At 38.7% G+C, this 15,880-nt stretch overlaps 2 protein-coding genes across 6 annotated transcripts in view; one reads left to right on the top strand and one right to left on the bottom strand.

The window, feature by feature from the left end:
• Positions 1 to 49: 49 nt before the first annotated feature.
• LOC306832441 (dynein light chain Tctex-type 1-like) lies at positions 50 to 2,908 on the bottom strand. Its single transcript, XM_079357122.1, has 5 exons — positions 2,747 to 2,908; positions 1,597 to 1,638; positions 1,395 to 1,518; positions 1,217 to 1,294; positions 50 to 928 (listed from the first exon to the last, which is right to left on the bottom strand). Exons 1-5 carry the CDS (start codon positions 2,771 to 2,773, stop codon positions 852 to 854), a joined length of 348 nt encoding a protein of 115 aa, XP_079213248.1. The 5' UTR covers positions 2,774 to 2,908; the 3' UTR covers positions 50 to 851.
• A 1,466-nt stretch (positions 2,909 to 4,374) lies between these two features.
• Positions 4,375 to 15,880, top strand: part of sytl5 (synaptotagmin-like 5) — a 31,300-nt gene continuing 19,794 nt past the window's right edge. For 4 of the 5 annotated variants that reach the window (XM_079356932.1, XM_079356933.1, XM_079356929.1 and 1 more), the window contains exon 1: positions 4,375 to 4,477. The gene's annotated coding sequence lies outside the window, so the exon portion shown is untranslated. Of the gene's footprint in view, positions 4,478 to 4,644; positions 4,727 to 15,880 lie in introns of all 5 variants that reach the window. The other variant, XM_079356930.1, reaches the window with a different exon arrangement.

The following is a 15,880-nucleotide window of genomic DNA, read 5'->3' as shown; positions in this document are numbered from 1 at the left end:
ATATTCTGGGTTCATTCATTCTTCAATTCATTCATGATAAGGCAGCCCCGTATTTCCAACAAATTAATTTATTCAACGGCTTACATTAATGAAACAAAATTATTCAACAGACAAATTCCAGGATTTGTTCCGAGCAGGTCTTTTGTGTTAAAGTGCATCACTTGTCAGGACTGAGCATTAAACATCTAAAACCTAGAAATACACACTTTCAAATCTTTACAGTAACAGATGAGTAGAAATGATTGAAATATTAATGCAGACATGTAGAAACACTGTACACAAAAGTTTGGATTTACTTTCATATCTACAACAGTTCAGTCAGTTTTATTGAGGAATGTAGTGAAGAAGAGCCATATTAGCCAGTCAGTGAGGCTGTACTGAGACCCTGCAGCCCTTTGAACTAAACACCAACAATTCTATATTCACCACCTGAAACGTTTAACAGATGAACATTTGCTAATTAGCACCAAACACAACGCACAGCTGAGGCTCATGGGACAAAAATCAAGTTCTACATTACACAAAAATTACAACATATGGATGATAGCTTTAGTTTTCATACCAGATTACGAGGGTTCATTTGAAGTATTTTTTGAGTACTGCCACTGGTCAACCTCATGTCATTTGCTTGCTCCCTTCAAGGCAGCATATCTCAGTCATGAATGCACATCATGAAACATCAACGCACAACTCTTAGTCCAAACAACTTGAATTTCTCCTGTGGGGAAAACATATCCTACTTCTGCATACATTTCTACCAGGAGGAATCCTCAGAAAGTCTTCACGGCTTCTTGGTGACGGTTTTATTTTCAACAAAGCTTCGGGAAGAGGAGATGGGCTTCATCTTGATGTCACAGAGCCACAGCGACAGCAAACACACTGACCACACAGTACATAGTGCGATTCTCCCACCTCACTGTGCAGCTTCCTAGAGGGCATACCAAAGCAGGAGAAATGAAAACACGGATCACTGTGGTAATCTGTTTCTGATGAAACTTACAACAAAAATTATATTTTCAGTGTCCCTCAACTGTTTTATTGTTTAATTTAGATCTGGCTTCTGAGGCTTCCGAATCAGCTTCTTTTTTTGTCGCTTTATCTGAATGGACGTGAAATACAGTGATTTTTTTTTTTAAGCCTGTACTTAAACTCGTTTGCCAACGTAGCCCTTGAACAATTCCAAACATACAAGCTCTAGTTTTAAGTCTTCCCTCACCATCAGTGGAGGTGTCCCAGTAGCAGGAGTTGGCTGTGTGGAGACCAGCACCAGTCTTCTGCATGATGGAACAGTTCACTGCAAAATATCAGAGGGCAGCGTTATTCATATGAGCTGTACATGTCAACGTTACACCTTGCAGTCACATGTTACTCTATGGTGCAGAAAGTTGGCTTACCTATGTACTTAAAGGGCCGTCCCTGTTTGACCAGGTGAGTCAGAGAATGCTCCACTATACTGGCCGTCCACTGGTTCACTTTACTCTGGTCATAATCTGTTCCTCCAATAACACCTTCAACACACTGAGACAATCACAGACAGACTGTTAGCCATCAAAGAGGGAATTTAAAATTCTACTCAGTATATTAGTGAAAACCTACCTCTTTGACAGTATTATTTGTCTCATCGGTATTGAAGATGACCTGCAGTTAAAGAGGAAAAGAATGAGGAGTGATTTTATGTCTTTCATTTGTGTTAAAAATACTTCATGGCTTGATTTATTTCTCTATAAGAAAGCACCAGTCCACAACACATACTGTGTCTGTGTCATGTGGAAATAAACGGTTCATTGGTTTAACATGGTGACCACCCATGGGTCTCCCAGAACAAACATTTACACTGATTTATTTATTTTAATTTACAAGAGTGCCCTGGCCAAGATAGGCAGCAGTACAACAAAAGGTTACAGCCATAAAATATACTGTTGTGTTATTACAAACACAGATCAACGTGTGACAGAGCAGAAAGTCATCAGTCAAGTCATCCACAACCTGAAGCATCGGCCTCCAACACCTTCAATCGACTTTAAAAAAATAAATAAAGAGTTCATGAAACCAGACAGATCGACCTGCAGGAGAATCCAGATTACAAAAGATCTTAAATTACTATTTTATATTAAATATAATCTCAATAAGCTACCACACCTTTATATATGAGTGGAAGAAAAAAAGAATAAATCTACAAAATAATTAGTCTATCATATCTATCATAACTATAGAAATTATTATTAAATATACATTAAATTTATTGTGAAACGTTGGATGGCTATTATCGACTCATTCATAAAGCTAGAAGAATAAAATCACTAAGAATATTTTTTTCATCTAAATATCTGAGTGAGCTGTATATATGTATATATATATATATACATACATACATATATACATATATGTATGTATATGTATGTAATCTTCCATTCATTAAATTGGTTAAGTGATAGGCTATTAAATACACATTTGGGTAATTCAGGTATTTAAGTGTTTGAGCATTTATACAGTATGTTAAAGCGCTGTTTCATATATTAATATGAAAATGCTAATAATAATAATAATAAAGAAAAAGAAAAAACGAGCAGGCTTAATGGAGGATAAACAGCTGACATTAAAAGTCATTAACAGGATGTCTGACCACTCCCCGATGAAGAAGCTTTATCCTCGGCTAACTGGATCTGATTTTGTTCACTTTAATTAACCACTGTGTGAAATGTGAACCTTTCATAGGTTTAATTCAATAATACTCAACAGTAATTACCTCATCCCCAGAGTTAAATTCCTCCATCGTCCCTGACACGGTGGTTGTTTTGCACTGTAAATCACCGGTCTCCTGTCTGATCCGTGGCTCTGATTCAGTTATTGTTCCTGTTTACTTCCTGGTGTTCAGAGACGTAGAGCACAAACAAGACAAGTCTGCGCAAACTCAGCTGCTGACTGAAAGAGAAGAGCGCCTCTCTGTGGTTGAAGTCAGACACTGCTGAAGACGGCAAGTACTAACATTAGAGGGCGCACATCTGTCCACATCTTATCTCATATGAACACTACATGTCTTTTTATTTCTCGGGATTGATGTTCAGAAGTTCAGGGTTTCTAACAAGTTTCTTAAAGAAATCACGTTCATGTAATAAATTAACTGATGGGCTGAAAACAATATTATTTAAAGTTAGAAAGAAAACAATTTCTTATTTGGTACAATTGTAATGTTTATTCATTCACCCTAGAAAATAAATTTATTTATGACATTATGTCTTCTTCTTCTTTTTCAAACATATCAGTCCACAATTCACATGTGGAAATGATGTAGGGCAAAATGTGAAATCTCCTCATGTGACAGTAGTCTTTATATTTCATGTACGCTTTTGAGGAGCATTTGAGTTCGTGCATCTCTAATTTAATGTGATTAAAATAACTCAGTTTATTTATTATTCTCAATTCTAGGCTAGGACTACTTATTATCTCACTCTCTACTAGTTTTTCCAACTTAATTTGATCTCTATAATCTAATTTAATCTATTTGCGTTTTGATTTGAATTTTTTTCCCCAATAAATTTCCCAATACATTAAACCTGAAGGAGAAAAAAAAGTCCTCCATGAATAGACTTATGCTGAAAATGCACCATTTGGCCTCTATGTATAGTCTCATCAGTCCTTATTAAAACACGCAGTGAAACTGGACTCAAAGCAAAACGATTGGGGAGGAAAGTAAAGATGATTTTGGCATTGATAAGATGTACTTGCATAAAGTGACTACATTTTAATGCAAAAAAGAGAAGCCTATATGAGCTACATGAAAATAAAATGCATACAAAATAAAATGGTCTAAAAGCTCAGGCAAAAATCTCACAGCTAGCTGGAGGCAGTTTGTGTTCACCCCATTTCACCCTTTCAAAGCCCTGTTTGTTAAAGATGACCAACCCTTATTTTTCTCAGCTTTAAGTGTTATTAAATAATCTGTCAGTCTGCAAGAAAGCTGCTTCTCCTCTGGCCAAAACAACTACAGAAATAGACCCCAAACACCCAGAGGATCTCATCTGGGAACTATATAATGCATAATGTACCACTCTGTGACAAAACAGAAAGAATTTACAGAAATACACCTTGGTGTTAAATACGCTTAATACCCCAATTGTTTATTCATGAATAAAACAACGGGAGTCTGAGATTGTGTAGAAACAACTGTCGCAATGTCTCAATAAGCCTATTTGTCAATATTTCGTCCATGCCTCTCTCTCTCTCTCTCTCTCTCTCTCTCTCTCTCTCTCTCTCTCTCTCTCAAGCACACACACACACACACACACACACACACACACACACACACACACACCACGCCCCCTTCTGTCGGGAACACCCTGGCTGTGGATTTGCGCCTTCAGACGGTGCCGAAGCGCACTGACACACTCACGCAGGCTACGGTCCCTGATCCCGGACTGACTCCCTCCAGACCGCCGTGCTCCCCGGCCGAGTCCTAGTCACCCTCCGCCGCCTCCAGGTAAGATACCACTGCGTCTCTGTGGGTCAACCAGCACCAGTACCAGGACACAAGACACCGCCGTGTTACATCTGACATATGGCACAGTAAGCCGCTGCTCTATGTCCCCACTTAGTGATGTTTTTTTTTGTGTCCATTTCTTTGCCGTTTTTTTTCCCTTACGGGAGGTGGGGGTTGTCTTCCCCACATCACGAACACGACCCCGGAGGATTCGTCACACACAGCGGGACAAGACAGCTCACTTCCCGGGTAAAGTTAAGCGCATTTTGGTCAGGTGCAATGCAGCAAAAAGCTCCTTTTCGCTCCTCTTGTTTGCTCCGCTGGTTTCGACGGTAGATTAACCTGCAGTCAACTCAACAATTTTGACAGCCTGCTGGGAATGTGTTGCATTTAGTAACTTCTTTTATTTGAAAAGCATGATAACCATGTAGCAAATTAAAATGCAGAGCAGACAGTGTTTTATATCACTGTTTAAATGACAAGGAGTGACAATAATGATTCTGCTACATATCTGTGTCTCACAGCTGATTAATAATGTTGACCTTGTTTGTGCTATTTGGAGCCACCAGGATGTCCCAGTAATTTACTGGGAAGACTGCTGTGACTGACACAGACTTTACAGGCTTACAATTCTGTTTAATATCTGTGTGGTTGTCTGGATCAATTTTCAAGGAGAGAGGTCTGAGGTCCTCATTTCAATTCAGAGGTGGATTCACCCTCAGATTAGTCATGGTTGAGGCTTTGTGTTTGATGCCACTCAGAGCATTAGGGGGAAAAAATTGATGATTCGGTGAGAGAAAAGAAACGGGAAGCTCAAGATTTTCTCTGCAGGAGGATTTGAAGCCTTTTTTTTCAGGAGACAGAAGTCCTAATATGTAGGTCTGAATCTGGGGACCTATTATACATACACAGGTTACCTTTGCATTGAAATAGAAATGATTCTGACTTGTCATTGATATTATACAGTTAATTATTTAAAAAAAAGTTAAATTGTTTGGCAAATTCAGTTTCAGAAAGCAGTGTTTAATGCAGCCTTTAATTCAGATCAACAAGCGAGAGCAAGATTAACAGAAGCAGCAAATTAATGCAATAAAGAAGAACAGTTATTTTAAGAACAAAGAACGACAACAAATAACTCAAATGACTTACTGTCAATTTTAATGATAGGGAGATTGATACCCTATTAAAATATAACAGACACATAACATGTCCAAGAAAAGCAAAAAAAAACCCATTCTATTTGACATTGCTGTGAGATTTCCTGCTGTACTATAATCTGTCATAGTGACGCTTCTTAAAATTGTTTCATTGAGCTTCTAAAAGAAATAGATTCAGTTTCTGCTGAGGCTGGTTTATCATTGTCACAGGGAAAATGCCTCCCTAATCTTAACCAAGCTTATATATACAGCTCACACACTCACAAGCACTTACCGACACAAGGCTGGAGGGGAAATAAATGGGTGAATAAGAGGAGGGAGGGAATGTAGGGATTCCCTTATTTCTCTACATCCCAGCAGCCGAGCGCATCCATGCAGCGGAGCAGAAAGAAGCTCAGGGGAGAGCAGTCAAACGGCATTAGAGGTCTTAGAGGTCTGAGTCAGAGAGATCTAGCAATGCATAGAAGTGTGTGTGTGTGTGTGTGTGTGTGTGTGTGTGTGTGTGTGTGTGTGTGGATGTGTGGTGTTATACATTTACACACTTATGTGATATTATGGCAGACATCAGTGACAGACTGCAGCTCATGGTGCCAGACTGTTGCCCTATAAAAACCAAAACACTGTAACTAGCAGACATATTTACTCAAATCTGAGGCTGTTTCTCAACACGGATTTCTCATTTGTTGCTTACACTTCCACGTAGTACGCTCTGTGTGTGTACACTATGTATCTACGTGTGCTGTAGTTGAATTTTGAGCAGGAGCGTGTTGTCTCAAATGAAACAACTGCCTCTTCTTCTTCCTCTGCTTTTTTTAATGGACAGTTGCATTCAGGCAACATTTGACTGCTGTGGTTTCCCAAGAAACTTGTTTTATTGTTTGCTAATGTGACTACCATTGTATTTTATTTATAATTGTTTTAATTCTGCATATTTTTTTGTCTCCTCCTTTTTCATGTGAGCTTGAAAACACGCTACCACCTTCACTAATGTCCCCTTCAGTGGCCTTGGCGGCTACCTTGTAGTGTACTGTATAGCCTTCTTATAGTGCTCTCTGTTTTGCCATAAGTTGTGTCTATTTAACCTTACAGAAACTAGATTTCCATAGAAGTGTATCTATAGATTTGATCGAGTTTCTAAGAAAACTACCTGTAAATATGCAGTAACTACCAAGCTAAGCTACCGGTAATAGGACTAGGCCTAGTGGCGTAGACAGCTAAAACACTAAATGCTGTATCAAGTGGAGGTTAGAGTTAGCTTTAGCTAAAACCAATCTTACACATTTAATATATCTTGGCTATTATCTGTAATTATAGAATATAACTTCAGTTTGTAATTCCCCAAAACAAAGTAATGGCTCGTTCAGCTACAAAAGGGAGAAAAATAACAACTGAGCTCAACTCCTGCTTAATGTTGCACTAGTTAGCTTAGCAGAGCAGCAATATCAATGCTATCAATAACTGCTATCGTCTGACTTTGGCAACGGAGATCATGGTAGGGCTCCTTGTCAAAAAAGGAAGGAATGTATTAACTTGTAGATTCATTCATGAAAAAAGAAAATCGCAATAGGCTACTTTTTTTTTTTTGGTGAATATTATGTTGGCTATACGTTGAAATTCTTTGCATCAATGATCAGCTTTTTAATAGAAAATATTGGAAGATGAAAAGTTAAAACACTTACTTCAGTTTACGGTCTTTTTTAGTTCTTCTCTCTGCCTTAAAAGGTGAGCAGTGTTTATTCTGGTTTAGTCATTGAATATTATCTCATTAAACTAAACAATCTGCATGATTATAACTGAATTAACTCTTATGATATCCTAAAATTCTGTAACAAAGCTCTTCTGTTCTGCTGCATTGAATAGCACCTGATCCCTTCAGTGTCGTGTTGTCTGGGGTTTCCCTGCCTCCCACTCACTGATGACTCTCTGTTATCCGTGGCTCTGTCTCGAGCCATACGTTTGGTATGCAGCCTATAGCCCCATGTGGCCTCAAAGATACATGGCGTCCCCGTTCAATCACAGCCCCAGCCAGGCAATCAGTGAAAACCTGACCACACATCAACACTGCAGATGTGTGAGGGGGAGAAAAAAACAGAAATGAAATTTGGAGGCTGCGCTGAGAGGAGTGACTCAGTTGAGTAATAGATTTCTGGTCAGGGAGGGGTGCGTTGTGTCACTCTCCTAAAACCTCTCATGGTTATTGGCACATGTATCTGTGGGCACTCCTGATGTTGATCTAAACCTGAGGGGGATGGATTACCAGCATGGGATGATTGGACCCTTCCACCTGTACTTTAGGCTAAAGGTGTGGATGCAACATGCTTAGAAGAAATGCTTTTACAGTATTTAACATTGACATCATTGTTTCATTATTTCCCTGTGCCAGGACAGCATTAATCTTGACCAGGGTGTACTTTGTGGAAAAGTCCACACAGCAGAGCATTTATCAAACATAGGCATTCATCAGATTCATTGTTGGCAAGTCACACACATTGAGTTGTTTAAACAATAATATATTTGAACAGATTAAAGCCAGCTGTAGTGACATTACTCAGTGTAAAGAAACATGGCTTCGATGTGATATCATCAAACAACAAACAAGGGAAATTATGTGAAATTATTCATTTTTCAGTGGAATTGCATGAATAACAGGAATTTAGTTTTTATTAAATTAAGGATAATAATTTGAATTCTGTTTAGAGCTTAACATCTGAATTATAGCATAAAATGACCTTACTATATCATCAGATATTAAGGAAACATGTTATGTGCTGGCTTCTCTGAAAACAATGTGGCAGTCAGTAAGTGTGGATTCTGGTCCAGATGAAAATATGTATTTGTTTTGACAAGAGGAGACAGACCGTTTTAAGGCACCCCCACACAGCCATTTTGGACACCCCTCGAGTGGCCAGGTAAACAGCACTCCAACAGGTGTTGCAGCAATGGAAGCTGGCATGTGGACTAAATATCAATTTGAAACTCAATGTCACAGAGTTACATAATGCTCCTTTTTAGATATATTTTTGGGCCATTTTTACCTTTATTGGATAGGACGACATGCAGCAAAGGGCAGAGGACAGTTTTCCAACCTGTTGCAGCTGGGATGTCAATTGTAGCCTCTGCATATGGGGCATGCGGCATAACATCATCGGCTACTCTGCACCACTCTATTTAGAAGATTTGAAGGAATATGTTTAATGGACTCAACTAGAAAGGTTATTCATGACATGACCATTTATTTTGACGTAAAATCATTCTGGACAGGTCAATTAGCAGCGTGTATATGAAAACTTAGAGTCTGGCAATTGTCAGTTAAGATGTTAATTGATTGACGGAAGACTTATGCATCAGAACATTAATGATCTTGCATTACAATGTGATACTATTTACAGTGTAATCATCAGCATCGTGATAATATGTATTGTACTAATTGCACAGTTTTGCAGGCTAACTAATTGCGAAATGTGTATCCTCACAGAGCTACTATCATGGCTGAACACCATAAAGACTTTGTTATTCTTTCAAGCCATCTGTTGCATCAGCCAATGGTAGCAATGATGAGTAGCTGTTATAAACGAACACACCGGCAGGCACAGTGAAAAGCTGAGATGTCGGATTGTTGGACACATTGAAAAGGTGATGAGTGAAGGGTTGTGTGAAACATTTTGACTGCCAGACATTTGCAACTTTTGTCCTTCTTTGACACCAGCTGAAGGGGTCAAACTCATTAAAGTCTGAAAACGAATCCATGAAGCATTATTTATCAATCCTATTAAAGCCCTTAGTTACAGCTTATAAATGTTAGGGCCTCACTTGAAAGAGGCGCCAAGGAGGCAGCTACTTCCAGAGTTTCTTATGTAACTGTGAACTTTAAACAAAGCCTTTTTTTAAATAAATTTGTTGAGTACACGGAAAAACACAACACACTAGAGACAGAAACATGACATTAGAATATAGATGACAAAAAGAACAACAGAAACTAAGTCCATGTCAAAGAAAGCCACTTAAACAGACACTTTAACCCACAAGATAATCCAGTAATTGCAGATGAGGATGTCAAATTTTGTGCTCCAATTTAGGTCTGGGCGACATGGACCAAAACTCATAACTCAATGTTTTTTTGCTGAACGCCGATACTCGATATATATCGATATGTCTTATATTAACAGTCAGTTGCAAATGTCAACATGTACATGAAAATGAACTAGCTGTTTGTGAAATTAATTCATTTTCTGCATCACAAAATAAACACAGTGTTTTCTAATCCATTCTGGGGGTTTTTTAACTTCGGCTCAGAGAAAGAGAGAGGAGGAACAGGGTGAAGAGGGAGAGACAGGGAAATGAGAAATAGGTGAACTGGCAGCTCTACAGAAGACACATACAATGTTTTTTTAATGCAACATAAACTATATAAATATTAACGATGTTGTCTTACCCTATATCTTTTTTGAAACTATATCAATATATCTTAAAAAAACTTTATATATTTCTCAGCCCTACTCCAAATATTGGTGCCTGCGTGCTGTTTATTTAGCAGATGCACTAGTTTGTTAATATGTGGGATAATAGGAGCTCAAACAGAAGAAGTACAACAAGTGCTGTGCTTGAATGAACACAAACGCCACCCGAAATTCCCTCAGTGTTACTCTCAGCAAATAAAGTCCCCTGGTATTTGGAAAAACAAGAACAAATCAAAAGCTGAAATGGGTTTTCTTTATGTTTTTCTTCTTTTTACATAATACTGGAGATGCGTTCTTTAAAGAAATGAATCCAGATTTGTTCTTTACCTGTCTTTTCAGCAGTTTGTGTTCAGTGTAAGATATTTTTTTATTCATCTGTCCTCAAGAATCAGCCTCAGACACCTAAAACCACCATCTACCCTCCACTCTGTTTTCTCTATGTTCCAGCTCCACCGATGCATCAGCACATAGGGAAATAAAACAAGTATGGCACCAGGCCAATCTTGAAGCAATACACGCTTCTAGTTGTTCTGATTAATAGTAACGCACAAGCACTTCCAAAGAATTTCCTTCTCTCCATTAGCCTCTAGTGCATCCAAAAGACAAAGTGCAGTAAAATGTGGCCGACAAGCGTCAGTTAAACACGAATGAGCGCTATGAAATATTCAGACGTGCTGGTAAAGGGAGAAACAGGAGGAAAGTGTTTATAACCCCAACGTCTCTCTCCGTTTCTCTCTGTGAAGATGAAGAGAAGAAGAGAGCCGCAGAACAGGCCGCATCTGTAACTGGGTTAATGAGATCCTGCCTCGATCTAGAAACTCTCTCGTCTCTTGTTCTTTAAGTGCTCTTATAGTAACACAACACAGAAATATGCAATGCAAGCGGCTGAAAAACACGAAGAGCTTCTGTGTGAAATGTTCCTAAAAAAAATCATTACCACACATTTATTTTCTGTAAATCTGCTGATAATATCTCTCAGTGTGCCTTAAATGTTTCATTACATGGAATAGGAATGTCTACTGATTTCTTATACATCACACTGAATATGTCTCTGATATCAAGACAACCTGCATCTGAGCCCTCTCACAGTATCTTTCATACCAGATCTGTGTCGTGAACCGCAGACTATGACTTGAAATCAAGAGTATTTTGTTGCAGTTTTGTCAGAATAAATAGAGGATAGAGGTTTCCGCAGGAAACCAAAAATACCTGGATGTAGTACTGATTTTGAGAAAAAGAAATTCACTGCATGCATAAGAACAGTCCTCCCCATGTACTGTTCAAAATGACGGAAAGTAACGAACAACACAACGGGAAATAATCACAGTCGCTCAAAAACGACACTGTTGCTGCTTTGTTTTTATGTAGTTGATTATGTTTGTGTTTTATTGTTGTTTTTATTCTTCTGTAAGGTGACCTTGAGTGTCATGAAAGGCGCCCATAAATAAAATGTATTATTATTATTTACAAAGGTACCACCAATTATCTTATCTCAAAAATCATTAAACTCATAATAAATCACTTGTAGTGGCTGATTGCCTTTATCTGGGCTGGAATACTACATTTAAGTACTATGTAGTCAACACTTTCAGAAGCGATGAAATGAGCTCTAACAGAATAATACGTAAGTTTGCAGTATGTACAAACTTACCTTTGGCTCTTCAAAACCAGCTAAGTTAACGTTTGCAGCTGTCTCTCAAAGGGTTTTGGAGAGTCAGTCATTTACAATAGGAAACTTTTTATTCGTTTTATTCATCAAGTTGACAATTTTTTCATCAGATTAATTAGCTTTCGATAAGAAAAGACCTCTGCAGATACTTTAAAACTTCTTTCATTAAATCATTAAATAAACAATCAGGATTACTGAGCTCATGTTAGGAGTACAACTTTTTACTTGTCACGCTTTAATGGGTTGAGAAAACGTTCAGAAAGGTTTTTGATGATGCAAAGGTTACTTATTGCATTACATCAATATCAAAAGCAGCTATAAGACTTTTTTCTGAAACAAAATCATTTTAGGCTACTCAAAAAAAGAGACTATCTTTAGTTTTAAAATCAACGACTTTTTTGTATTTCTCACACATCCAGGTTTGATTCAAGGTGTGCTGGGATTTTCAGACAGATGGGAAAAAAGATTAAAAAAAAGATTTCAAGGTCAGACCACTTACCTTTAACTGACTCTGGATTGTCTTATAGTCACCTTTTATTCCCCCAGTTACACCCAACAACAAAACCAATCGTTTATCTTTTATCCCCACCTACAATGTCAGCTTTTTATCCACCACATACATTTCCTCTTAATTAGTGAGTGAGATGAGACAAACAACCAATCAGTGTGGGGAAGATAAACAGCTTTTAGATAAGAATGACGCACGAGCGTTCAGCGTTAAGGTGAAAACGGGCGAGCAGATAGTGGAGAAGAGCCGGAATAAAGGACAGCTGAAAGGAGGTTCTGGATAAAGATTTTAGTGGCTTTAACTCTGTTTGTGTTTCTTTTCCTATTTTCTGCTCCATTGAGCTCTGCAGGGACCAGAGAAGGGCTGCAGGCCTGGTAGGTCATTACTGATGACGGCTCCTCTGAGATTTGTAATGTTACGGTGGCTGTGACATGTGTGCTTTATGGCAGTAAGGGCAGCATTTTAAACGTTAGTAATGGTTGGTCTGGAATTGCTTGAAACAATAGTAGTGGTCAAAACCAGTAGCTCTTATTTTTAAAAGAAGTCTTACAGGCAGAAGTGAGGCCTTAACGCAGGGTTAAAAGTTGGTCATCCATGGAGACTTTAAAGATTAGGGGTGTGCATTGGGAAGATATAAATTGCTGTTTCTAATCTCAAGTGGAGACATGATTATAAATCAAACAGCAGTCCTATACTTTTCTTTCAAGACTCGATATTTATGCCTCTGACATTTGGCCTTCAGTATAAATGTTGTGTAGGTGTTATGGTGGGCGAAGTGATCCCACCTCTGTACCATCTTCAGAGGTGTAACCGGCGAGACGCGATCGGCTGAGCCAGCGGGGGAGTGTGTGTGTATGCATGTTTGACTGTGTGTACAAGTGGAACTCCTGTTGTTGAGGAAAACTGATGAAAAAACAGAATGACTTTCACCATGACTTTTTTAAAAAAAAAACGTGCCTACCTTTAAGATCTTCACGAGCTGGCCAAGATCAGTGTTTATACTGTGTGATTGTCATTGTCAAAGAGTTGTTGGATGCTGCTTTCCAAAATATGACTTCAAGAACACAGGTGGGTCTGTTTTCAGTCACTATCTGAGCATCCAGCTAATACTTCTGATACACTTGTTTCTGACATGGTTTGTTAGTCAACATGAAGTGCACTTTGTACGTTGATTGTTTTTTTGTTTCTTTTTACGTCTGCACATTTAATATTTCAGTCGATTTGTGTGTCAAAAAAAAAACCCGTGAATGGCTTTCAGGAGAGACATACATAAAGTACTCCAGTAATCACATCCCTATTCATGCAATTAGGGGTCCTCACGTCTGTATGATTGCACCCTCAAAACAAAAAAACAAAAAACACTACCTTGAAATGAGCATAACAACGTGTAGACAGTAAGTTTAGAGATAAGAAAAATTCATTGGTAGCTTCTCTGGTTGAGGCAATCTCAATTTCAGCAGCAGTGGGTCCTCGCTGTACAGACAAAAAGGCAAATGTGTGACAGAATCCAAGTCCAATCCAAGCCTCCGAAGGGAGGTGACTTATTCCTCCTAGAATCTCATGTTAATTCATTACCTTTGAGCCGACCAAGAAATGAAGTTGGCAAATTGGATTCAGATTGACAAAGTATGATGTTTTGCAGAGATGTAGAGATTCCAAAGGATGAAGATGAGTGACTACAATATTTGGTGACAGCGCCTAGCTTGATTGGCAGTGACACTGACAGTGTGTCTGACAGGTTTCCAGGCTTGGAGAGAGGGTCATTAGTGCATCACAGTAGTGCGGATGGGTTATCTGCCCGGAGGTGTCGTGTGTGTATATACACTATATATATATATATATATTGGTTTGTTAGAGATTGACCAAGCACAAGAAAAAAACAAAGAAGAGAGGGAAATAGAGAAGGCACCACTTAATAAATCAGTACACTCAGGCAGAGGTGCTTTCCACTCGGACAAACACGTCATGTGTCATTGACTGTGCCGTCTTATCCTCGCCTTAAACACACCCCCAGCCTTCTCCCAGAAGCCTCTCTGGTCTCCTCCTGCAAGCGAGATTTCATCTTGAGCTGCCTGTAAAGACCATGACTTCCTATTGATTTCACCTGGCTGTGAACACAGGTTCACATCCTATCTCAGGAAGTAGATTACACACACACAGAGATGCACAGCTGTTTTTTAACAAACAATCCAACAGCATCCATTATGGAGCTTCGTCACTTCTGCTGAAGGCTCAGTGGTTCTTTTAAGAAGTGGGCTCTGTAGTTTACGCAAACACTAATTAAACTGCTTTTGTAAGGGACTATTCTATAACCTGCAAAGGAACAAATCATGTTGGCTCTTGTATTTACTGCATTGATTTACAAAGGTTTTAGACTGTAATCATGATGTAATTGGTCTTTTAATGGATATATTGGACATCTAAGATTATCAGCATGCTTTAATTACCCCATATAGGAGATCATCACAATCTAGTGAGCTATTCCTGAAAATTCCTGCTTGTTAAATCAGAAGATATCAAAGCGGAGATATTGTAAGTAGGTCTGGAAATCTCTGGGTGTCTCACGTTTCAATTCTTAGGGTAACGATTTGATGCAGAGTCGATTTTTGATTAAAAAACGATTCTTGATTTATTTATTTTTTTACCATCTCTAATTTTGAGCATGTGAGAAGTCATTATTGAGCTTTGTGTTCCACACTGGGAGTAAATGTGGACTCACCAGAGACACTCTCTGCCCATCATTATTACTTTCTCTGCCATCACTATCACATTAATGATTCAGCAGGGGAACATACAGCATCCTGTGTATAACCACAGAGGGGAGAGTAAAGGGTTAAACTGTTAAAAGAAAGAGCTGAGCCCTTATACATATAACAAGACATCTAGACAGGATTAAGGGGTAACAGATGGCTGCATATGCCTGTTACCTGGAACAAAAAATCAATATAATTAATTTATGATTCACAACTCTTCACACCATACATCTTTCAATATTGTGCGGTGGTGTTCATGCTAGAAATGCAGCGCCATGGGGAAATTGTATGGAAGAACAACAGCCTCCCAGGGAGGCGGAGAATATGCTGACACAAGGTCAATTAGCTGCTAGCGGATTCTTTTTCTCTATCTTTAAGGAGAAAAAAAAGCTTTCTCGAGTGAAATATCTGGCCTCACCTGCTCTGAAATAACAAGCGACAGCAAAAGTCGAAGCTGATGAATTTTCCATTTGAAAAGGGATCGGGTTTGACCCACATTTCTGTAAAATCACATCACACATCATCTAATGTTCTCCTGACCTGGTTCATCCCACTTTAACATGAGACACTGATGTCCTGCTGCGAAGATCATTCTGCATTGAAGAAGTGAAGAGTGAACAGGAGGGAGAAATATGAGCCGAGCCAGAGTGCAAAGTGTTGAAGGAGAAGGGGATGTCTGGGGTAAATGCATTAGTATGGAGGACTGGGCGATAATCTCTTTATATTGGGACGTATCATTCGATGTTCATTAACTCTGAGGGGCTGTTTGTAGTTAATGACAGATGTTATTTTTCTGTCATTTCAGAGAAGAGAAAGAATAATTCTAACATAATGTTTAATTTAACAGCCTCAGAATTAC

This window comes from Symphodus melops (genome assembly GCF_947650265.1).
Source record: "Symphodus melops genome assembly, chromosome: 12".
Taxonomy (NCBI): domain Eukaryota; kingdom Metazoa; phylum Chordata; class Actinopteri; order Labriformes; family Labridae; genus Symphodus; species Symphodus melops.
The sequence above is the reverse complement of the archived record's forward strand: the minus strand, read 5'-3'. Positions and strand labels throughout refer to the sequence as shown.